The sequence below is a fragment of the Cavia porcellus genome, unplaced genomic scaffold, assembly GCF_034190915.1.
Source record: "Cavia porcellus strain 051 isolate PalLab524CR breed Dunkin Hartley unplaced genomic scaffold, mCavPor4.1 scaffold_7, whole genome shotgun sequence".
In the NCBI taxonomy this organism is placed as follows: Eukaryota; Metazoa; Chordata; class Mammalia; order Rodentia; family Caviidae; genus Cavia; species Cavia porcellus.
In genome coordinates, this window is record NW_026947490.1 from 56,409,996 (window position 1) to 56,434,629 (window position 24,634).

Genomic DNA, 24,634 nt, shown 5'->3' on the forward strand with positions numbered 1-24,634 from the left:
AACAAGTGTCAGTAGAGAATATGAAGTCTACCAGTAGACAAGTCAATCAGCAGTCTATGTTGACATTTTGAGTACCCAAACAGGTCCACAAAAATGAGAACTGCAAGAAGGAAAAGTCTCAGAGGTGTACAGAAAAGGGAAGTAAAAAAGATTTGAGACAGATAGAGTAATGGTTGATATGTTGGGTCAACTTGAGCAAGACTCAGCAGGGAGCCAGGGTTCTTACTTTGTAAATATCCTCATCCTGTGCAAAAGCAGGCAAAGAGATTTTATGAGTGCTACATCTGCCCTGTGGAGTGGAAGATTGCCCTGCATATAGTATAAAGGAGGAGAAGAAGCTTGTTTTCCATCCTTTTGCTCTGGCTGCTGCCTTGAAGTACTACCTCAGTGCCATGCCACCCAGCCTTGGAGTCAGCTGATTACAGACCAAAACCTCCACAACAGTGAGCTAAATAAACCTTTCCTTCCTTCATTTTGGGTGTTAGGTGTTTTGACTCAGCAATGAGAGAAAAATAACCAAGATATATAGACAGATTATAGATAGGAGGAACAAGGAAGAGAAACATGAATCCAACATCACGTTCAGACTGATGGTTGTTGTAAAGAGAAACCAGGGCTGGGTATGTACTGGAATTTCATCTATATATAGGTGATGATGTGGCCACATATGGAAGTACCCAAAGAAAGTGTAAAGAAAAGAATGTGCAAAGAACTTGGAGGAATACTTACTTTAAGAAAAAAATATTATAGTATTATTAAAGTGACTGTAACAGTCATAGAAATGGGTAGGCAAACTGTCTACAAAGCAAGGAGTCCTGGATGATCACTTACAGAGACACTGAACATTCCTACTGACAGAAGAAGTCAGGGAGGAGAGAAAGATTAGGAGCCAAGTGCTCAAATACTTAATGAATGTAGAGTTTGTGACCTAAAGAGTGGAAACAAGGCTCAGTGGTTGGCAATATTAGGTAAATGGATAGACATTCCAAACATGAATGGTCATGTGAAAGAATGAGGATTGCAGAGGGGGCTAAAATATTGATGTTACAGTATGACTCTCAAAGATAAGGAACATTTATAAATAAGCAGCCTACACTAACAACTAAAAGAAAAGCGATGCCCTTGCAAAAGAATCAGATTTCAACTGAAATAAAGAAAGAAGAGAGCCTAGGGAACACTGTGAACAGAGAAATGTTTATTTACAATGACAAGACTTCCAGAAGCATCAGTAAAAAGAGTTTGATAATAGATTAGTGGTCAGACTAAGAGGAAAGGTGCACAAAACAAAGAGATGAATGTGTATGTGGACAATAAATATACAGGCTTTTATATTTGTGCAACTCCAAGGGTGAAGAATTTTACAAGAGCTGGATGGTTGTAAATTTTAAGGTGCTCTCAAGGCACTGATCTGTTGGGAGCCACTGAAACTGAAAATTGAACCCACGTGCAGGGCTGCTGCATGGCCAGGGCAAGATACAATAAGAGCTGAGAACACCTGGCTCCAACTCCAATTAACTAAATAAAGACTGTAGCTGCAAGCATTTCACTCCTGTAGTGAAATGCAACATGGAGATCTTCTCATAAGATAGTTCCCCTAGATTAGACATAGTTTGTTAATTTGCAAAGTTCTTGAAGCATTTCCAAGATCTTTTCAATTTCCAGTGATTTCCACTCTGACCCTCTATATAAATGCAGGCTACCCAGAGACATCCCCTGTGTTACCTACCAGAGTCCCAGAACTCTGCAGAGGGTTTTGATCCTCTAGGAGGCCTAAAGTCATATCACTTATCTCATTTATTTTAGGCCTTCACTGTGTACTTGTTTGGGAGATTGGAGATCTAGAACAGGTCCTCAATACTGATTGGTTCCAGCAGCTTCCTTTATGTGCTACAGATTCAATATGACAGACAAAAAAATCTCTATCATGGGAAGATGACACTAAGTTATCAACCACCAGAGGCACAGACTGTAAACTCATATAAACCTCATAACAATTTTAGGCTACAGGTACTATTATAACCTGCACTTTTCAGAAACAAGGACAGATGAGTTGTTTTAAGTCATGCCTAGGAAGTAGTACAGTTCCAGGTAAATGGCTGGAGGCTCTGCTCTGAAATGTAAGCCTCCTGTATCTCAAGACAGTATGGAAATGGAGATCTTACACAGGAGAAAATTTCAAATTAAGTATATGTCATTGTAGAGGTAAAGCTGAGGTTATTTTCTTAAAGTTTCTAGGATCAACCCTAGGAGTTAGGTTTACCTCTATTCATTGTCCCTGTTCTCACAGAAACACAAATGCAACTGACTTGTGAGGCAGACATCCATGAACAGATGATTTCAACACCAAACAAAACCTTGGAGGAGAAACAAGCATACTACCAGAGCTGGCTCAGTCTAAGTACAACATTCCTGTCCTTCCAGACTGTATGCTACTGGGTCACCCTCAGCCAACTTCAGTGTAATCCCAGAGAACAGAGGCCGCCACCCTACAGATGCTACATCTTTCTTCCTCATCTGGAATAGCTGAGTCATTGCTTTGTCTACTTGATAGGAAAATTTTTAAAAGCAAATAGCATGGAAGGATCATTTTTCCCTCCATAGGCTCTGGGGAAAGACTGAAAATAAGGTAGGCTCATTTCTCTATTCTTTATCTGAACACAGTGAATATTTTCCATGAAATTTCCAATTGTACCATGCGGTTCAATTTAGTTACTTTGTGATAAGAATGCTAAATAGGGATACGTCTTTTTTTTACTAAATAACTTCAAAAATATCTGATTAGATATCTGGACTGCTTTTCAGAGTACCAATTAGGCATATTTACCTATTCTATATATATTAAAGTGAGCTTAATATAAAGTTTCAAATGCAACACTTTTGAACACTTGAAGAAATAGAAATAATCTGAGATTCATTTTCTCTCTGACACTTTTTAAACAGTGTGTTATTCTTATATATTATATATTATATATTATATATTATATTAAGAAGAAGAAGTTACAACTACCAGCCATTGGGGTTATAAAAGTAATGAGACTATAGAAGAAAATAGTAAAGTGAGGCCTGTATAATCTGATGTTTCTGTTTAGACTTCAGTGATTCATATATGATTACATGTTTTTTTGCTTATTTTGATAAGATTACTATTCTATGCTAATAAATAAGAGGTTGTTTTATAAAAATGATGTGAAAGATGCCTTTTTAAAAAAGGAAACACATTTCATAACTGAAAATGATCAATCACTTACCTTGAAAGTGTCATCATTTTGAGTTTTGTTATAGTAAACCCAGCTTTGTTTACTATTTCAATTATTTCGCCAACTTTTGATACTGCATCTGGTTTAATCAAGGCTAATGTTCTGTAAAGAAATAATAAGTTTGAAAATGAAAATACGTCTATAGTTTTTATTTCTAATGTCCAGTAGTAGTGTCATTTTTAACAATCATTGCAGATCAATATCAAAATTAGATATACTGAGAAATGTATTAAAAATGTCTCTTAAAAATTTAAACAAAGTAAGATTACTGTTTTCCCAAAGAAATCAAAACTTAGGTACCTTAGGTTTAAAAAGTAAGATAAGGAAGGGAAAAGGAGGAGGAAAAAAAGGGAGAGAAGAAAAATGCTACATAAAAGTCCTAAAACTGTGGGCAGGGGATACAGCTCCACAGCACAAGTGCCTGGTTGGCAAGCACAAAGTTTTGAGTCCGATCCTTGGTACAAAAAAATCTGGAAACTATTATTTTAAACATACTAACGTTAGAAAATACATGCACTAGGGCTGGGGATTTAGCTCAGCGGCATAAGCGCCTGCCTTGCAAGCAGGCAGTCATGAGTTCGATCCCTGGTACCGATAAAAAAATGAAAAAGACAAAAAAAAAAAAAAAAAGGAAGAAAGAAAATACAAGCACTTAAAGATTTTTTTTTTTCTTCCCAGTATGTATTGAGAATTGGACCCAAGGTATTGTGCCTAAAAGTAAAAGGCTCCACCACTAAGCTACATCCTTTAGCCTCTTTTATTTTATTTTATTTTGAGACAGGGTCAAAAGTTACCCAGTCTAGTTGCAAACTTGAGGTCCTCCTGCCTCAGCCTCCTGAACAGCTAAGATAACAGGCATGCACCATCACACCCAGCTTGTTTCTATTTCCTATAAGATATTTTATACAAAACAGTAATCTCTGAAAGTTGCATTAAATATGTTAGGAACTTGGTTGCTGGTACTCCATGCAGTCATCACTGATTTGCAAATTACAAATTTTTCTGCTGTACAAGTGATGCAAAAGAAAATGGATGTAGTCTTTCTCAACAATGTAACAATCCACACAAATAGAGAACAGTGTGATAACTTTAAAATCATGCTAATCTCCAAGAAGATACATTAGAACAATGTATTTTCCCTGACCCCAGACCCCCAAGTGCCCTAGTTTAATGAGGAAGTTAGGCCTAAACAAGCAATGTGCAAAAGGTAGCAACTGGTGAGTAGCATCTTCAACACGGAACACCCAGCTCCTAAAATTCCCAAGTCTGTGCTCCTGCCACATCACAAACACTGTGACTATTAGTATTATTAAAAGGCTACTATCACCGAATCCACAGAAAGTAATATATATGCATGAAAGATAAAAACATGATTCAATTTATACAATAAAGAATTGCTGCCGTTTTCCCTTCTGACAGCACTGGCATTGTTCAAAGAATCTGTAACAGTTGGCCTTTTCATAGTGGTTTTTTTCACTAACAATAAGACAAACACAGCTGAGGATGAAATTTTTTTAGTATATTTAATATTATAATTATATAAATAATTGAATATTATACTTAAAATTGGACACAAGTTGTGACTTGGTTTTTAAACTCAAAATAACAGAAATTATTAATCTCAAAACCACTTATTACAGACTATACTACATAACCCTTTTCTTTAGTTTGAAATAAGTCACTTATATACTTTATATTATATGGCTTTGTCAAAAAATTAAGTCTTTGCTTTTTAGTTTACATTACTTAATTATAAGCCAAACTAACCTATAAATTGTTTATGCTAAGCTCTGCAAGAGGATTTCACAAACCATAACTGATAAAAAATATATAAAACATGGCAGTGGGTCTGGGGATACCTCAGTGAAAGAGCATTTGCCTCGCATGCACAAGGTCCTGGCTTCAATCTCCAGCATCAATCATCCAATCAATAAAAATAAAAAGACATCACCAGAAAACCAGAGCAGCAGCCATCGATTTCTATAAATAAGAAGCAATATGAAAACTCTAAAGCTGAATAGGTATAGAGCTTAGTGGTAGAACACTTGCCTAGCACGCAGAAGGTCCCAAAACATTAATGGTCCTAAGATGAGATACAGGTTTCATCTCAGCACTGTTAAAACAGAGCCTAAAACTGACAGACGTTAGTTTAAACTGTAACTTCATTTTCTATTAAATTCCTACAGAACTGATTCAAGGATTACACGATTGATTAAATAAATTCCTCTGTCATGTCTCTATGCTTACTTGTTCAGTAGGTAATAATTAAAATGCATGTTGGAAGGAAAATACGACAGGTATTAAGAGTCATGTGTGATTTAAAATTACAGATGACATGTAAAAAAAACAAGAAGTTCACATGAGTACATTAAACGTCTCGGTTACGTGTTGCTGCAAAACAAACCCAAACAATATGTTGGCGCTTCAAACAACAAATCGCTCCTCCCTGGGATGTGGTGACCTCCCCGGGACCATTCATGCAGCTACATTCAGCTAGTTGGCCAGCAGGGGGCAGCACTGAGCTAACAGACCAAGGCTTCTACTACAGGGGTCTTTCTATCCATGAAGAGGTCAGATTAGGTTTCTTTACACACAGCCACAGAACAGCCCATGCACAAGCACTTACCAAGCTTTCCCTTGAACTATAGCCAATGAAAGCCCAAGCCCAGGTCTCCCTGTGAGAGCACTAGACAACGATACAAATGCCAGGAAGTTTGATTTACTTTTATAGTTAACAATCTACACATAGGCATCCTCCCATTGCACTTAGCAAACACTGGACAATGCAGCACGGGATACTCTTAACCAATATTTTTACATACAAACTTCTTAGCAATGGATGCAAAAAGACAGTCAGGCTAGCCTTCATAAACTCAGAAGGGATACAGGTTTCTAGAAAATAACAATTCTCATACAGCCATGAAAAAAAAAATATGTTTTTCTTACCAGTAGGTTCTGACCAAAATCTGTAGCAAACATGTTGATAAGAAAGATAACTAGCTGCCTGCTGTATATTAAATATCCTACGCGGTCCAGTGCTAATGTCATACAATAAATGTCCTAATGCAGTGCAGTGGCTATTTGCATTTGATAGACCTAAAAGAATACTAAACCATATTAATTTATGAAATATTTCAAAAGGCATTTACTTTTCCCTTACATAAAGATTCATTTATATTAAATTCCAACAGTATTGATTCATTCTGAAATCAACTAAATGTTAAATTTGTGATTTTATGTTTTCTTTGCAAACATGAAGTGTGTGCTTATCTCATGGATATAGGAAAACAGCCTTATGTCAAGTCACTTGAGGCTCAGCAGATGACACACTGAGTTGACTTTTTTGGTATTTTTGAGATAGGATCTTGTTATGCATTTCAGGGTGGCTTTGAGCCCACTTTGTAGCCCAGGCTGGTCTATAATTCGCAACGATCATTCTGCCTCAGCCTCCCACATGCTGGGATTACCGGCATGTGCCACCATATCTAGCTAAGGATTTTGTTTAGCAACAATGGAAATTTTATTCCGAGCAATTCTTCCGCTAAATACTAAAAGATGTAAAAATTTATTAAAATCTGTTTTTTAAAGAAAAGGTAGGCACACAGCAGGGGTACCAAACACAGCAGGCCCAGACATGGGTGCCCATGCCAGTAGGTGGAACCAGCAGTGTGGAACAGCCTGAAGCAGCAGTGAGAATGTGAGCCAGTAGCTATTAGGTTAGGCGAGCCACCATTTTGCCCCGGCACACAGACATGTGGAACAGACGGGGTGGGAGCTGCTACCATTCTATATCAAAGGGCCTTGGGAGAACTCAATCAACAAAACACAACATTGGAAAGAAATTGGAAAGAAATGGAATCCATAAAACAGGTCCAAACAGAAATTCAGTAGATTAAAATCTCCATTAAAAGTATATGCAACAGATTGAACAAAGGTGAGGACACTGTCAGATCTAGAAGACAGGATTGCAGCTAGTGACCATGAAAAGAAAGATACTTTTAAAAAAAGCAAGAGATCATGAAAAATCAATCCAACAGCTGCAAGATGAAGCAAAGAAAAAAAACCATAAATTGACTGGAGTCAATGAGAAAGCTGAAGACAATGAAAATGCCATTTTAAAAAACCTCTTCACAGGAATAATGGAAGAAAACTTCCCAAACATAAAGAATTTCACATACAAATAAATAAAGCATACAGAACACCAAACAGTCATAATCAAATCTACACCAAGCATATAATAATCAAGATTCCAGAAATTGAGCACAAGAACAGAATACTGAAAACAGGGAAATGAAATAAATCACCTATAAAGGAAAGCCTTTAGGAATCACAGCAGACTTCTCAACACAAACCGTCAAAACAAAGAGAGCTTGGAGTTAGGTATTTCAACCCCTATAAGAAAACAACCTCCAACCCACATTGATGCATCCCACAAAACTCTCAAAATGAACAGAGAAATAAGATACTTCCATTCAGTTGTTTCAAAGAACAGCTGAAGAAATTCATGATCACCAAAGCAGCTCTTCACAATTGCTCTGAAGAACGTAACAGAAAGAGAAAACAAAGACCACAAACACAACACCAATAGAAAGAAGCTACCAGGCAGGATAAATAACTCAACAGAGGGGAAAGACAGAGAGCCAACAACAGGAAAATAATATGAGAAATGCATATCTATTATAACCATCAATGTAAATGGTCTGAATTTACCAATCAAAAGAAACAGACTAGCAGAGTGGATCAAGAAGCACCACTAAACAATATGCTGCATTCAGGAAACACATTTAACTAAAAAAGAAATTCATAGACTGAAAGTTAAAGGATGGAGCACAATATTCCATGTGGCAAGATCCCAGAAATAAGCAGGGGTAGCTATTCTATTTGCAGACAATGTGAACTTCAAACCAAGACTGATCAAAAGAGACAAGGAAGGTCACTACATGTGAAACTGTTAAGGGCAGTTTCCTAGAAAAAGAGATACTAATCATAAATATATATGCACCAAATACCACGGCATCCAACTGCATAAGACAAATATTAATGGACATGAAAATCAAATAAGCACTAACACAACTGTAATAGGAGAACTTAATATCCCACTGTCACAACTAAATAGATCAACTAGACAAAAACTCAGCAAAGAAATATTAGAATTAAAACAAACCTCTGAACAAATGGGCTGCGTAAATCTCTACACCCCACAACATCAGAATACACATACAGAATGCACATGGGACATCCTCCAAAATAAACCACATATTAGCCCATAGAACATGGTTAAGTAGATACAAAAGAATTGATATTTTCCCATGCATAATATCTGGTAATAGTGAAATGAAATTGAAAATCAACAACAAAAGAAACCACAAACACTACATAGACATATAAAATAAACAACCCTTACTGAACAATTAATGGATCACAGAGGAAATTAAAGAAATTAAACAGTATCTACAACTAACAATAATGCTGATGCAACATACTAGAACTTATGAGACTCAGTGGAAGCAGTCCTACAAGGAAAACAACATACTAGAACTTATGAGACTCAGTGGAAGCAGTCCTACAAGGAAAACTGACAGCAGTGAATTCCCATATCAAGAAGAGAATGAGCTCAAATAAACAACTTAATGTTGAACCTCAAACTTTTAAAAAAGTAGAAAAACATCAAACCCAAAGTTCATATAAGAGAGAAACTTATAAAGATCAGAGCAGAAATGAATGCAGTAGAGACTAAGAAAACAACAAAATGAAGTGATGGCTCTTTGAAAGATGAAATAAAATTGGTAAACCCCTGGCCAATCTTATCAAAAAGAGGAAAGAAAGCCTCAAATTCAAGCAATCAGGAATGAAAAGGGAGAAATAACAATGGATCTTGTGGAAATCCAGAAGATCATTAATACCTACTTTGAGAATCTGTACTCTCATAAGATGGAAAACACAGAAGAAATGAGGAGATTCCTGTACATGTATGAATTGCCAAAACTGAATCAAGAAGATAGTAAAAAAATCTAAATAACCTTATACCAATCAATGAAATTGAAAATGTAATTAAAAACTTACTAACAGAGGAGCTGGGGATTTAGCTCAGTGGCATAAGCGCCTGCCTTGCAAGCAGGCGGTTGTGAGTTCGATCCCTGGTACCGATAAAAAAAAAAAAAAAGAAAAAGAAAAAAAACTTACCAACAAAGAAAAGCCTAGGCCCCAATGGACTCACTGTTAAATTCTATAAGAAATTTAGAGAAGATCTAATAACACCAATGCTGAAGTCTTTAATGAAATTGAAAGAGAAGCAATTCTTCAAAAATCATTTCCGGAAGGAAGCATTACCCTGATACCATATCAGAGAAGGACTCTCAGTTACTTTTCTCTTACTGCTGACACAAAGTACCTGATACCCAAAAATTTAAGGAAGGAAAGGTTTATTTAGCTCACAGTCTGTAGAGATTTCAGTCATAATCGACTGGCTCGAAGGCAGAGCTGCACATGGAAGAGGGCAACAGTTGAGGGCAGTGGAAACAGCAAAAGCAACAAGACAAAAAGGAAAGAGGGCCTCTTTCATCCTTTACATTTTATACCTTACATTCATTTAGCACTCACACTCCAGAGCCCAGAACTAGACAATGAACCAATCACAAACTCTAGATTCAGCCACCTTCAAAGAGCCTGCTCCCCTTGACTTCATAAGGCTTTGGGGAGACATCCAGATATAAACCATAACAAGAACCCAACCTAAAAAGAAAACTACAGGCCTATCTCCCTAGTGAACACAGATGCAAAAATCCTCATTACGATACTAGAAAACAGAACGCAACAAACCACCAAAATATTATACACCACAACCAAGTAGGATTCACCCCAGGGATACAGGGATTGTTCAACATATGCAAATCAATAAACATAATACACCATATTAACAAAGCCAAAGACAAAAATCACAGGGTCATTCCAATAGTCACAGAAAAAAGCTTTTGACAAAGTTCAACAGCCTTTCATGATTTAAAAAAATCCTATAGAAAACTGGAATAGATAACAAAATAGAAGATCAATCTGATAAAAGCCATCTATGAAAAGCCGACATCTATTGTATTCAAAAGCTGAAAGCTTTCACTCTAAAATCAGGAACAAGGCAAGGATGCCCATTATCACCACTGCTATTCAATACTGTTCTGGAAACATTAGCCAGAGCAATTAGACAAGAGAAAGAAATAAAAGGAATAACTATAGGAAAAAAATTAAAATTGTCATTATTTGCAGGTGATATGATACTCCCCTACAACTCCATCAAAAGACTTATAGATTTAATAACCAAATTCAGCAATATAGCTGGATACAAAGCACTCAAACATCAACAGAATTCTTATACATAAACAACAAACTCACTGAGAGAGAAATTATGAAAACCACACCCTTCCAAATAGCATCTCCAAAAATGAAATACCCCTGTACAATGAACTGCAAAGTGTGTGTTCATATCACAGACCTATGTAAATTTCAGCACTTAACGACTTTTGAAGTTGGATAATGGCTCTATAAACTACTAATACCTCCAGGAAATAGTCAGAAAAGCATAATTTCTCTCCAGTATCAAAGTAGCTTCATTCTTTACCTCAAATAATTAAAAAATAAATGTACAATAAACATATCTTAGGTGTGATCCAAATATACACTGAATGTTTGTTTTAAAATTTATTATAGTAAAAGAAACATTCCTTTTAATCCCCTCAAAATAACCCCCCTTGCTTCAAACACACTTGTCCTATCATTCTTACTATCTTTTGGCTTTTTCTTCCATGAGTATCTTTATTTGTGTCAACCTCTATGTCTTCAATCAACTCAAAATATTTATTATCCATAATCACTTTGATTTTTGGGGAGATCCAGAAGTTGCATGGTACCATACCAACTGAATAAGGTGGAGGAGGACACAGTGTTATGTTTTATGAGCCTTTCTATCCACTGGGTGGTACCTGGCAGCAGTAGTCACTGTATTTTTTAATCATAATTCATAATATCAAGGATATCATGACAATGTATCTAAGGATACTCACAAAAGAAGACTTCTAGAACTGTTTCAGCAAGAACAATGGAGTAGATGTGTTTAAAGTGGCTAGGTATTTGAGAGGAATTAATGGCAGTGGTAATGTGCCTTTTATTGTAATACCTTTTTTAACATTTAAACATTCACCACATTTTTCACCTCATATGCCATACACCCACACATAACACAATAATCATCAATAGAAAATCACATACATATAGACACATATTGGGGGCAGAAACTACCATTAGAGAGAAACAGAAAAACAACAGAAAGAGAGAGGGAGGGAAAGAGGGAGGGAGGGAAGGAGGGAGGGAGAGAGAGAGAGAGAGAGAAGGCTACAAATGTTGATAGAATTACCAGTTCTCAATCAGTTACTAATCTGGAAGGAAAATGGAAATGTACTAAGCTCAAAAGACAGCAAGAAGATGGTGTAAGGTACAAAGGATAAGAAGAACGAAGGAAAAAAGAGAAAGACTTTTAAAGGAGGTAAATAAATTAATAGTTCTTGGTTCTCATTTGGAGGTGGGATACAATAAAGATAGGACTCAAAGAGTTTCAATTTCTGATTCTGTGATTAGTGGACATGGAGCTCAAAAATTCAAAAAATGTAGGTTTTTCAGTGAAAAACAATCAATTCCCTTTTGAATTTGTTAAAGTGCTTATGAGAAATCCAGCAGGAAGGATTCCTAAAGGAGCTGAACATATGGTTTTGCTAGACTAGTAATATCGACTTGGAAAACAATATGTAGTTAAAGTCACAAGAGCAAAGAGAGTCCTCTGGTACAGTGTACAGAATGGGAAGTCCATGGAGAGAAGCTTGGGATCACCAGCAGTCAGTCAGCCTCTGTCTCTTTCTCTGTCTCTGTCTGGGTTTCCCACCCACCCACCTACCCACTACTGGAAGTACTGGGGATCCAAACTAGGGCCTTTACTTTGAGATACCTCCTGAGCCCTTTTAATTCTTTGTGGTTTGGTTTGGTTTTGTTTTTTGAAACAGTCACATTAAATTGCTAAGTTGCCCAGGCTCTCAAACCTGTGATCCTCTTGTCTCGGCATCCCAGACTACCGGGTTACAGGCATGCACCAACATGGCTGGATGTAGCTCTTTATTTTAAGGAGAGATCAAAATGGTTCTGAGTAGAAATAGCCAGAGAGTAAAAGCAAAATGAAGGAATGCACTACCACAGCATCAAGGGAAGACAAAGGAACACTTTGTACATTATTCTGTCTTCATTCATTAATTTCTTTTAATTTATTTATACACTATTATATCTCAATTCCATAATTTTGCTTCATTTCCATTTATGAAAAAAGTACAGGTCTTTGCTTCTGTTCATTTAATTTTTAATGATTAAGAGTTACTGTATTTTGTAAATAGAAATAGCACTACTGAAAACAAAATGTCATAAATAGAATGATGTCTTTTGTTTCTGTGGATACACTAGAGTGATGCAAAAATAATAACAAAATCAAGAAAGTTCAGGGCAAGTTTGGGGAAGAAGGCTAGGATTATAATCTGTAAATCAATACAAGTTAAACACAAGCACTCCCAACAAGTATTCTTGGGGTAGACGGAAACAGATTAAGTATGTAACACTTGGTCCTCAAGGCTGGTTCAAAGTTTGAGTAACCAAGGTATCATCGTATTTTTCTCCCAATAGCATTTCTTAATTTGTACATCTGATGACATTTCTGGATTTTCAAATATAAAAAGTATACCATTCATATGCATCAAATTCTAAAATCAGAAAATGTATGTTCAGTCATAACTATATAAGTATAATTATATAATTCTAGAAGTATAACTATATAATTCTAGAAAAGTATAATTATATAATTCTAGAAAATATAAAGTACTGAAAATTTCAGTACTTGAAAAAAAAAGTCATCAATAAAACATTTGTGGTTTAAGCAAATACTTGGAATTACTGGGCTGTATGAAATAATTCAAAAGGTCATTTAGGTCAATCCCCTTGCCTCCAAGGAAAGCATTCTCAGACTCCCTCTAAGCATGGGTCCCAACTGAATTTGGTTTGTTTGCCAACATTCCACTTCAGGGTACTGGACTCTATTAAATCAGTACATGTCCATGCAGATGCAACAATCCATGTTGTGTTTTTGGTTTTGCCATAATGGAGCCCCAAATAATCTGGACTAGTAACCTTTATCCATTTAATTAGAAGTCTTCAAAAAAAAAAAAAAGAATAAAGCTATGAACCAAATGCCACAGTTCTAGAGTCAGAGGGAACCCTTGAGGATGATTAGTGAACTAAAACAAATTCTGTTGAATTATCTGGATAATTGTCTTACAGTTAGTTGAGCTGACTGGCTCCATGGAGATCAACTTCACCTTCAACAAGGTTGCAGGCTGTCCTCCAGAAAAAATGGAGTGGAGGGTGTAGCTAAGTCTTTATTTTCCTTCCCATTATACTAACGAGACTAATTCATAATTATTACATAGAGGCTGTTTCTGTAGGTGCTTGGCAGACATTCATATGTATTTCCATATGTGTACATTTTTGTGATTTAAAAAATATATTTTAAAACTCTGGGATTTGGACGAAGTTTAAATGACTCAAATAACTGTGGTATTACCCATGTGCAGCTAAGAAATACCCAAAAAGAAAATGGTGAAATGATTTGTTAGTAAAATACATAACACTACATATATTTTTACAAATTATATTTATAAAGCCCAAATATTTCAAATTGTCTTTACATTAGAACAGTCCCAGTTTTAAAGTTAGTCCCATTTAGTAGTATTTACCAGCATATTAGTTAGAAGCCTAACAAAAAACCAGTGTTTTGCTGGTTTGTGTGTTAGTTTGTTCTTGTGGTACCAGTGACTGAACCCAGGGCCTTCATAATGGGGTGTCTCTGCAGCCCTTTTACTCTATTTATTTACTTTTAATTTTTATTAGTATACATTTGTGATACATAATGAATATATTTATCATGGAGTTTTGGCATGTACACATATTGCATCTTGATCTTAAATTGCTCAGGCTGGGCTGAACTTGTGATTCTCCTGCCTCAGCTTCCCACAGTACTAGGATTACAGGTATACACTATCATATCGAGCTAAAATGAATTTTAGAATAAAACATGACAAGAGTTTTCTATTTTTCCCTTAGTTTCTAGCTGTGGGACTATAGCCAAGTTACTTAACTACGCTGTGAAACAGAATTACCAATATGCACTTCAGACAAATCAAGGTATATAAATTACTATCTTTATGGCTGTTATGATTTTATTTTGATTGGGTCAGAGTATTAACCCTGAATCCTTAACTCATTTACGTTGCAGTTTAAGTGAAAATTTAAGGTAGTCCTGAGCCAAGATGAGTATGTAAAATACCCATCATAGTGATAGATATAAATCACATGCTCAGTAAATGAAAGTTAGAGATACTTATTAGTTATAGAAAAAGGATTTATAGCTGTCATTTCCTTAAGTGCACTGACTCTTACCATGAGATCTAATATGAATAAAATTCTCATTTACCCAATACCCTTCTTCTCCTATTTTACAATTATTCTAAAAATCTGTGGCCTTTTCATGAAATATTCAATGCCTCCAAGCCATTGCTTTCTGTGTACTAATCCCTGTCCTGAACATCTAACCACCTCAAGAATTCCAGCAAAAGAAGGGAGTATAGAAGTCCGAGAACTCCAAAAAGTTTGGCTGTTTTTTTCCCTATTAATTAAATAGTCTCTGGAGCTTTTCATACAGATAGCCTTACTCTGAACTGCTGATCCCTATTTTTAGTTACTATGAGTCACTTGGCAAATGAAAAACAAAACCCCTCAAAACACAAAATAACAAAATTCACAGCCATGAAAGTGATGAAAGAATTAGAAATTCATTTCAAATCTATTTCATTCTACTCTCAGAAAGTTACAACTCATAAATGTACAGGCTGAAAGTTAAAATGTCAATTTAGTAATACTGAAAATCAATATTCACAGAAAAATGTTATTGAAAGTCTTTACTTCCTCTAACAGCTGTTTCTTATTCTATGTCTTCTAAGTCAAAACAGTGAAGTCAGAATACAAATGTATCTTCCACAGATATTAAAGAAAGAAGAATGAAGACACACACGCGGAGAGCACAGTCTGCAGTTTCTCTGCATCACAGGAAAGCCATGCTCTGGTCTGGAGAGTGTCGCCCAAAGCCCACGTTAGAAGCTTGGTCCCCAGCTGCTGGCACTACTAGGAGTGGGGCAGCCTCTAAAGGGGGTGCCTAACGGGAAGTCTTCAGCGTGGGTTGCCCTGGAAGAGCATGCTAGGACCAGCCCCTCCCGTTTCTCCTTTGCTTGCCTGCCATGAGGTGGACGGGTTCTTCCGCCACCACTCCCGCCATGACATGCTGTCCTACCACACTGGCCAAACGCAGTGGGGCCAGTCAGCCAGGGCCTGAGACCTCTGAAACTGTGAGTCAAAACAAACGTCTTCTCTTTATAAACAGACTTACTCCAGGTGTTTACCAAAGTAAAGGAAATCTGCCTAAAACAAGCCACATGCAATGGGAAAGAGAGAGATGAGGGCAGGAACCATGCCAGCTAGAAACTGTTCCTCCTCACATCTCACAAAACAGAAAAAAAGGGTAGGAATAATACAGCATTTCAAAGGAAATAACAGCAAGAAATGACTAGTCTGTCTCAGCTTTTTCAATGATGTCCTCTCACTCCTTCAACTGTTATGGTACATGCCCCATGAATAATTTACTATTGGAGGCTTTGCTACAATGATATTTAAGTATACAGCTATAAACAAAAAAGACAAATTAGTATCCCTGTGTTGCAGTTCTTTTACATGGTGTGCGTGTGTGTGTGTGTGTGTGTGTGTGTGTGTGTGTGTGTGTGTGTTTGCTTTCCTTAATGGTCAGGTGGTCAAAATTTATTGAACACATATTATTTCTGTGAACAAAGCTCAACAATAGACAGTACCACAAACATCAGTGGCAAAACCTTCCCAGCTAGATTGAAGGTCCTAACTTGAGAATAGGGAGGAAATTGAAAAAAGAAAGAATAGATAAATTTTAAATTCGTATTTATTAATTTATTCAGCTAACACAGATCAGGGACTTATAATGTGTAAGGAGATATGCTCTGTTTCACAGGAGACATACATAAAAATGAATTAAGATAGAGAATAAAGACAATCATTTTCTAGGTCCTATCCATTATCTTGTGGTTAAACCCTTCTATTCCTGATTCTGCTGATTTGGGGCTTTAATCTTTTTATCCTCTGTGATTTTACCAAACCACCTAACACTTGCAAGCTTCGACTTCTCACTCTGTGAAGTGGAAATCATAACAGTCCATTTTCATAACATCATTGTGGGGTATGCACATTACTTGACACTGAATCCTGTGTAATAATACCGTAGCTGACAGCTATTGTACGTTTCCCACAGGACTACTATTCCCCTACCAGTCTCACACATCCCCTCATTCCTTTTCATATGTGTTGCTACCATTTTAAATCAGATTGTAGTTCTACTGACAAATTAAAATTGTTTCAACCACCAAGTTCTTCAAACAGCATACTAGGTTCTTTCCAGAACAATAAATACAATTTCCTGCCTTTGTACCTTTGCTTTGTTCCTGCCTCTAGCCAGAATTCCCCCTAGTACATCTGCTCAGGTGAAAATCCAACCTATATTTCAACATCCAGCCTTTCCAACAGTTCCACAAGAAGTAAATCTACTTCTGAGTTCTCACTGAACTTACAGCCCTTGTCACTTCTTTTCCTCCCATAAGCCATGTTTATCCTAAACAAGATTGTTTTTATATTCATGAGCTCTTAGTTCCCAGTTAGACACATGTAACAAAAAATGAAGGCACAGTTTTATATTTGTATTTTTTTCTCTCACAAAAATAATCTCTACTGAAGGCTATGGATATTGCTTTGTATTGTGATTTAAGAACAAATCATAAAATCTGTCCAAAATATTCTAAAAATGCCATAACTTTGTAATGGATTACTGAGAAATGTCTACATTGTGAAACACAACATAGAAACAGGAAATTAGAATTTGATACCAAGATTCATGCACAGTGTTTTAAGAATGAAAAAAGACTATGTAATTGTTGGCTTACTTTTCTTTCCTGCTCCCCAGTTGGCGAGCTGTATATGGATCCCCATAGTCAACTAACACTAGTTGTCGAGAAAAGACATTCACTTTGTTGCCTATAAATAAATCTTCCAAGCGTAGATCATCATACTTGGTCCGTTTTAAAAAGGTGCGGTGATTCTTTACATCATGCTATAACCAAAAACAACACAATTAAAAAAATACATTTATTAATAAAGAATATCTTATTATGAGATAGAAATAGTTCTTAATTCTGGCTTATCAAAGATAAATTGTTTCATATGTTTTGTTTCTTTTGTGCTACAAATATAATTTATATTATAAATTTTGTATTTTCTAATCTAATTCAGTGGCATATACAGCTTTTAATATAAAAGCTTATTATTACAAATGTAATACTTAAAACATTCTAAATAGGGGCCCACCCCTCAGACGTGAACACCTGGGACACCCTGGTATGACATAGCTGTCTCGCACTACAGCCGCTGGGCCCACCCCTTGGGGAACCCAACTGCCTCCTGGACCTAGTACTGCAGTTGATCTTTGGATCCAACCCCCAGAACCTAGAACTACAGTGAATTACAATGCTGGCTGTATGGGAGACACAAGAATCCCTCACACAAACAGAAGACCTCAGCAGGCTCCAGTCAGTGTGATGAGTGAGACCCCTAAAATAGAGGTCTGCAGTGGGTAAACAGGAGCTAAAGTGAAACTCCCTCCAACTGTAAGACCTTGAAGAACCTGACAAAAGAGTGGGTAATACCTTCCTCCACACAGAGAACATCAGACAGGATGAGCAGTGCACCAATAAGGCCTCCACCAACTTGGAGAAAATTAAAAGAGCTTATGAGACCCACAGTGACACAGTATGGCCTCAGCTGACACAAACACTATAGACAGGGAGATCTGGTGACCTGCAACAACCTGAAGACATAGCAACAACAGGAACTAAGAGTTGACCTACATCAATACTCCTAGGCTAGTCATCCCAGAAAGAATATAGGACTCACCCAACATGCCCTGCAGGAGGAACTCAGGTGACTGGCTCTCCCCTTCATTCTGGTACCCAGCAATTGGTCAAACATCAACCACACAGTAGGACAGTAGTCTCAACTGTTAGGATTAAAACACCAAATATTTACCCAAAATGACAAAACAGAAAAGGCAAAATGCCATCTCAAACATCTAGCCTATCAAAAGCAAGTACAGGGGACGCTGAAATAGAGGACTTTAAAAGTCACACACCAGGAATCTCTGAAAAGATAGCAAATGAAGTAAAGAAACAAATACATGAGGCTATAAAGGAAATCAAATTAGAAATAATGTCTTACGCAAAGACAGAAATAGCAACCTTAGTTACTAAGTTTCTCAACATAGCTAGAGAAGAAATAGATTTAAAAAAAAATTACAGGACCATGGGAAATTTATTGAAACTTTGAACAAACAATGCAGAAAAGAAGCAGAATCCATGAAACAAATACAAAGAGATATCCAAGAAACAAAAACTCTATTGAAAGCTCACAAAATCACTTAAATGAAGCTGAGAATAGAATTTCAGACCTTGAAGACAGGATTGCAGATAGCAATCATGAAAGGGTAGAACTTATAAAAACAACAAAGCAGCATGAAATGACAATCCAGCAGCTTTAAGATGATGCCAAGAGAAACAATATAATATTAATAAGCATCATTGAAGATGCAAGAGTCAATGCAAATAGCATAACTAAACTATTCACAGACGTAATAGCAGAAAATTTCCCACACATAGGGAAAAAATCTGATATACAAATAAGTGAGGCATACAGAACACCAAACAGTCACAACCAACATAAATCTACACCAAGACATATAATTGAGCAATACAGACATACACCAGACATACAGCATAAAAACAGAATACTAAAAGTCGTTAGAGAAAAGACTCATCAATAACTCAATAACTCATCTATCAAGGAAAGCCTGTTAGAAACACGGCAGACTTTTCTGCACAAACTAAGTTAAGATGAGCTTGGAATAGAGTATTTCAAGCCCTAAAAGAAAACAACTTTCAACCCAGAATGATGTACCCAGAAAAACTGTCTTTCAGATTTAATGGAGAAACAAGATACTTCCATGACAAAGAACAAGTGAAGGAATTCATGTCCACCAAACCAGCCCTAGAAAGAGTACTGAAAGACATGCTAGATAGAGATAAAAAATAACCACAGTCTCTAGAGCAACAGAAAGAAATCACGAGGCTGGACAAGAAATTAAATAAGGGAGAAAAGCAGGAAACCAACAATAGAAATACAACATGGTAAAGTCAAGCCAGCACATATCAGTGATATCCATAAATGTAAATGGACTCAATACACCTATCAAAAGAAATAGGTTGACAAAATGGATCAATAAACAGGACCCCACAATATACTGTATACAAGAAACACATCTGACTCAAAAAGAATTCATAGATTAAAAGTCAAAGGGTGGAAAATAGTATTCCATACAACAGGAACCCAGAAAAAAGCAGGGGTAGCTATTCTGTTTGCAGACAAAGTGAACTTCAAATCTTAAAGGATTAAAAGAGATAAAGAAGACCACTACATACTTGTAAGTGGAACACTACAAGAGGAAGAACTAAAAATTATAAATATATATGCATCAAATACAGGTGCACCCAACTATATAAGACAAATACTAAAGGACATAAAAAACCAAATAAACAAGAACACAATTGCAATAGGAAATCTTAACACTGCACTGTCACAAAGAGATAGATCAACTAGACAAAAAGTGAGCAAAAAAATAACAGAACTGAATCATACCTGTGACAAATGGACTTAGTGGATGTTTACAGAGTGTTCCACCCAACCATATCAGAATATATATTCTTCTCAGCTGCACATGGGACATTCTCCAAAATAGACCATATATTAGTTAACCTATAAAACATTCTTAACTAAATGCAAAGGGAGTGAAATTATCCCATGCATCATATCTGATACTAGCACACTAAAATTGGAAATCAACAGCAAAAAACCTGCAAAACTTGCATAAATACATGGAAATTAAATAACAACCTTCTGAATAACTAGTGGGTTACAAAGGAAATTAAAGAAAAAATAAAACAATAGCTACAATACAATGAAAATGCAAATACAATGTACTGTAACCTATGGGATGCAATGAAAGCAGTCCTAAGAGGGAAATATATAGCAATAAATAATCACATCAAGAAAATGGAACGAACACAAATAAATAACCTAATGGTACATCTCAAGCTTCTAGAAAAGGAAGAGCAAGTCAAATCCAAAGCTCATAGAAGAGAGGAAATTGTAAACATTAGAGCAGAAATTAATGCAATTGAAACTAAAAAAAAAAAAATACAAAGAATGAATCGAAGAGCTGGTTTTTTGAGAGAATCAACAAAACTGATAAAATCCTCTGGCCAACCTTATCAAGAAAAAGAAAGAAAAAACTAAAATCCATGCAATAAGGACTGAAAAGAAGGAAACTACTACAGATCCCATGGAAATTCAAAAGATCATGAACACCTATTTTGAAAATCTCTACTCACATAGAGTGGAAAACACAGAGGAAATGGACAGATTTCTAGGAACATATGAATTACCAAAGCTTAGTTAAGAAGAAATAGCAATTTTGAATAACCCAGTATCAGCTACCAAAATCAAAAATGTGATTAAAAACTTACCAACAAAGAAAAGCCCAGGTCCTGATGGATTCACAGCTGAATTCTATAAGAAATTTACAGAAGATTTGATGCCAATATTCCTTAAACTCTTCAATGAAGTTGAAAGAGAATAAGTCTTCCCCAACTCATTCTTGTAGGCAAGTATACTCTGATACCAAAACCAGAGAGAGACCCAACCGAAAAAGAGAACTATAGACCAATCTCACTAATGAACACTGATGCAAAGATTCTCAATAAAATATTGGCAAATAGAATGCAGCAAATCATCAAGAAGATTATACACCACAGCCAAGTGGGATTTAGTCCAGGAATGCAGGAATGGTTCAACACACGCAAATCAATAAATGTAATATACCACATCAACAGAGCCAAAAATAAAAATCACATGATCATCTCAATAGATGCAGAAAAAGCTTTCAATAAAATCCAGCACACATTCATGATAAAAACCTATAGAAACTTGGAGTAGACAGTATGCACCTCAATTTCATAAAGGCCATCTATGACAAACCAACAGCTAACATTTTACTAAATGGACAAAAACTGAAAGCCTTCACTCTAAAATCAGGAACAAGACAAGGATGTCCACTATCACCACTCCTATTCAATACAGTTCTGGAAATATTAGCCAGAGTAATCAGACAAGAGGGAGAAATAAAATGAATAAGAATAGGAAATGAAGAAGTACAATTATCATTATTTGCATATGACATGATACTCTACATAGAAGACCCCAAAAACTCTATTAAAAGACTACTAGAGGTAATAAACAAATTCAGCAGTGTACCTGGATACAAAGTCAACACTCAAAAATCAATAGCATTCCTGTACACAAACTCACTGAGAGAAAAATTATGGAAATATAGCCTTTCACAACACCATCTAAAAAACTGAAATACCTAGGAATCAACCTAACCAAGAATATAAAAGACCTACATGCTGAAAATTATACTACTCTAAAAAAAGAGATTGAAAAGGATATTAGAAAATGGGAAGGATATTCCTTGCTCTTGAACCAACATTGTGAAAATGGCCATACTCCCAAAACTATAATACAGATTTAACACAATCCCAATCAAAATACCATTAACATACCTTACTAATCTATAGAGGCAATAGTCCTAAAACTTATCTGGAAACAGAAGAAAACTAAAATAGTAAAGGCGATTCTGGGCAACAAAGGCAAGACAGTAAGCATCTCAATTCCTGACTTGAAACTATACTACAAAGCTACATAGATAAAATCAGCATGGTACTGGCAAAGAAATAGATCTGAGGATAAATGGAACAGATTACAATATGCAAACACAACTATAAAGACACTCAGCCACCTTATATTTGACAAAGGAGCTAAACAAGTTCACCAGAAAAAAGATAGCCTCTTTAATAAATAGTGTTGGAAAAACTGGGTTTCCACATGCCAAAGACTAAAAATAGACCCATTGTCTATCACCATACACTAAACTAAAGTCAAAATGGACCAAGGATCTAAATATTAAAACAAAAACACTAAATCTACTGGAGAACAAGGTAGGTAAAAATCTTGGGAGACATAGGGGTAGGGAGAGAATTCATAAATAAAATGCAAACTGCATGGGACATACTTCAAAGAATCAACAACTGGAACCTCATATTACTAAAAAGAATTTTTTCACTTCAAAAGAAATCACCAACAAAGTGAAAAGAACCCACAGAATGGGAAAGAATTTTAGCCAACAATCCCTCAGACAAAGGACTTATATCCAGAATATATAAAGAACTGAAAAATATCAAGCCCCCCCCAAATTCAAAGACCCCCTCCAAAAATGGGCATTGGAGATGAACACACATTTCTCAGATGAAGATATACAAATGGCAAATAAATACATGAAGGAATACTCACTATCATTGGTGACTTGAGAAATGCAAATTAAACCAACACTAAGATTTCATCTCACCCAGAAAGAAAGCAACTGAACATCAAGAAAACAACTGATAACAAATGTTGGTGAAGATGTGGAGAAAAAGAACACTGCTCCACTGTTGGTAGGTGTATAGACTGGTGCAACCACTGTGGAAATCAGTATGGAGATTCCTCAAAAAGCTAGGATTGGAAGTTCCATTCAATTCAGCTATTCCCCTCCTACGTATTTTCCCAGAAAAATTGAAAGGGTAGTGTCACAGTGATATATGTGCACCCATGTCATAGCAGCACAATTTGTGATGGCTAAATTGTGGAAACAACCAAAATGCCCATCAACTGCAGAGTGGATGAAAAAGATGTGGTATACAATGGAATATTTTTATGCAATGGAATGTTATTCAGCTATAAAAAAGGATAATGTTGAGGCCTTTATAGGTAAATGGAGGCAACTTGAGAATATCCTTATTAGTGAAATAAACCAGACTCACATTAGTAAATATCACATTGTCTCTCTAGTATAAAAATAAAAAGAATTGACAGAATAATGGGATCCAAAAAGTATAATAGATATCGTAAAAGTGAAAGGGAAGGAAAGTGCTCTAAAGGATATAATGGTATGCATAGTGTATAAGATAGATGATCATATTACTAAATTTCTATTAGGTCATTGAACAGAAGAGACTGCACTGTCAATGTTTGAGTGTCTAGCCACTTTTTATGCTTTGATTTTGTAACTTTAACAACTATCGTTAAGATGACAATATGTAATCTATCAACCAGCAACTTTTTTGAATTCTGTATTTTACTTTTTCTCATTTTTTTCTATTTTGTTTTTTTAATTTTCTCTTCTTTCTTTAAATAAAATTTAAAGAACATTCTAAATAGAAATATTTATTTATAGTTAAATTAGCAAATATAGCAAACTAAAGCCTATGAAAATGCAGAGAAAGTCACATGTCTAAATTTCTGCTTTTTGGTATGTACATTTTATTAGCAGACTCACTTGTCAACAGTGCTGTCTCTGAGAAGACACAAAGGAAAAGACCCTCTTAGCCGAAAACTCTTCAATTTCACTTTTTGTACGTATAACAGCCAGCTTTCAATAATGCTTGTATTTATGACCATAATAACCTTTACCTATAAGTACTCATTGATTACTGCTTTACCTAAAACATGAAAATCCCATTTCAATTTGCAAGAAATTACAAATTTACACATTAAAAATAAGCACAAATATTTTTACATTAGCATTATAATGAATACCCCATTATAAAGAATTCCCATAAAATATTTGAATGCCTTTTTAAAGCAACTATATAAAAGGCAATTCTATTCATACCCTATCCTACCTTTACTGTCTTCGACAACTTTCTAGCAAAGAAATACTCATTTACCATTTCAACAGATCCATCCCCTGGGTAAAACAAAAGCTCGTAACGTCGAAGGAGCGAAGCATTTGGATCATACCACTCTGCAATGAAGACGAACCTCTCATTATGATTCTGTAAAGAAAAATACAGTAATTTTAACACAGACATACAAACAAGAATTTCCAAGAAATATTCTACTGCCTATTATATCTTTTGAATAAGATAGCACAATCCCAGAAATATTTCCTGCTGATTTCTCATTTAACATCC

The 24,634-nt window shown here is 35.8% G+C and overlaps 1 protein-coding gene across 6 annotated transcripts in view; it reads right to left on the reverse strand.

Moving 5' to 3' along the window:
• The window catches only part of Nme7 (NME/NM23 family member 7), a 226,127-nt gene that overhangs the window by 167,614 nt on the left and 33,879 nt on the right, over positions 1 to 24,634 (reverse strand). For 5 of the 6 annotated variants that reach the window (XM_063253632.1, XM_063253630.1, XM_063253627.1 and 2 more), the window contains exons 2-4: positions 24,389 to 24,496; positions 17,405 to 17,571; positions 3,249 to 3,359 (exon numbers count right to left, since the gene is read on the reverse strand). In XM_063253632.1, the coding sequence (XP_063109702.1) occupies positions 3,249 to 3,359; positions 17,405 to 17,571; positions 24,389 to 24,391 (281 nt within the window). In that variant the 5' untranslated portion in view covers positions 24,392 to 24,496. Of the gene's footprint in view, positions 1 to 3,248; positions 3,360 to 17,404; positions 17,572 to 18,410; positions 18,514 to 24,388; positions 24,497 to 24,634 lie in introns of all 6 variants that reach the window. The other variant, XM_063253631.1, reaches the window with a different exon arrangement.